The following is a 1,471-nucleotide window of genomic DNA, read 5'->3' as shown; positions in this document are numbered from 1 at the left end:
AGAGTGTGCTGTCATCTGCCTACTGGAAACTTGTGGTCGAGCTTGTGGTTGACCACCCAAACTTTGTTGGGTGGGTTTCTCTTTGGTCCATCCTCCTTCTGCTAGTGGATCTTTTCTTGCCTTTCCCAGGAGAGCTCCCCACCTCCAAATCCAGAGGCTCTGAAATTCCTGAGGGCATATTCTCGCTGTGGCCCTGGGATCAAGCCGTGCAGACCACTCTCCCCAAGTCCTGCCAGAACGAAAGCGGGAGCAGACACAGAGGCTCCAGAGGCCCTGGGTGCTGAAACCAAGGTGAGCTGCACATTAACTGCATCCATCCCAGGGTTTTTTTGCATGTGTCCATTGCTCCTGCTTTGAACTCTTAATGTTTTCTTCTAAAGCATTGGGTCAGATGTGCTACAGGAACTGGGAGATCTGTAAATACTGTTCCTGGTTGAAAGGAAGGAACAGAGTCCTGGACACTGGGGTGGTGAGAAGAGCATTCAAGGGATTGCTAATGCTACCCCCTGGCTTCATCCTTGCTCATAGTTAATGAGATTGTGAAGTTCCCTTTGAAAATCCCACCTGCTTGCTGCAGAAGTTCCAGTGATCTCAAATCTGCTCTTCCTAGGGCTTTGCAGGAGATCTTAGGGATTTGGAGATTGCTCCCACCTTAATCAAAGGAATTGTGGCTTCTGGACGTTACATACAAATTTGGGAAATGGGTGTGCTTTTTAGTAAGGAGACTTAAATGACTACTGACAGTTAAACCTTTCAGGTAGACTTGTCTGGAAGGTCCTAAACTGCTCCATGACTCATGTCTTCTTTCCTCAGCTGGTGTGGGGTTGTTGGTTTGTTGGTTTCCCAAATGCCGTGAGTGACTTAAACAGGATATAAACTCCTAAAGGAGGAAAACCAGGAAAGAAAATACACTCAAATCTGGCGACTTTCTCCCCTGTCTTGACCACCAGAGGAGCTGTGACAGAGGGTGCTGTGTTTGGGGGAATGCCCCCAAGGACTAGCTAAGTTCCTGCTCTGCCAGGGCCTCTGTTGCATTTACTGGTCTGGCGAGGGCACAACCAGTTTTTCCTCTGACCTTTTACCTGGTCTGGTGGGCTCAAAACACAGCACTACGAGCCACATGGACTATGTCAAGCCTGGTTCTTCCTGTCCTTCTGGCTTTGAGGGCATGGGGTCAGCTGGAGGACCTCAAAAAGATGGGGTTTAGGTTTTGCTTGGCTTTTAGTGCCAGGCAAACCCATGGCACCCCAGGGGTTTCTGGCACTGGTTTCTTCTCAAAATGTGGCCATAGCTCCTGCCTGTCTCTGACTCCTGAGGCAGGATGGGCTGAGGACGTGCCGGTCCTGCTGCAGTACACCTGCAATTCAGTATCTTATAGAATCATTGAATCATAGAATGATTTGGGTTGGAAGGGACCTTAAAGCTCATCCAGTCCCACCCCCCCTGCCATCAGCAGGGACACCTTCCACTA

At 49.6% G+C, this 1,471-nt stretch overlaps 1 protein-coding gene across 1 annotated transcript in view; it reads left to right on the top strand.

Annotated features, from left to right (window-relative positions):
• ENKD1 (enkurin domain containing 1) overlaps nt 1-1,471 on the top strand; it is a 7,894-nt gene that overhangs the window by 3,915 nt on the left and 2,508 nt on the right. Inside the window, exon 3 of the mRNA XM_029084089.1 lies at nt 130-291. Coding sequence (XP_028939922.1) covers nt 130-291 — 162 coding nt within the window. The remainder of the gene's footprint in view (nt 1-129; nt 292-1,471) is intronic.

Source organism: Antrostomus carolinensis, unplaced genomic scaffold (genome assembly GCF_000700745.2).
Source record: "Antrostomus carolinensis isolate BGI_N321 unplaced genomic scaffold, ASM70074v2 scaffold42983, whole genome shotgun sequence".
Lineage (NCBI taxonomy): Eukaryota > Metazoa > Chordata > Aves > Caprimulgiformes > Caprimulgidae > Antrostomus > Antrostomus carolinensis.
Note: the sequence above shows the minus strand (reverse complement) of the source record. Positions and strands in the feature narration are given on the sequence as shown.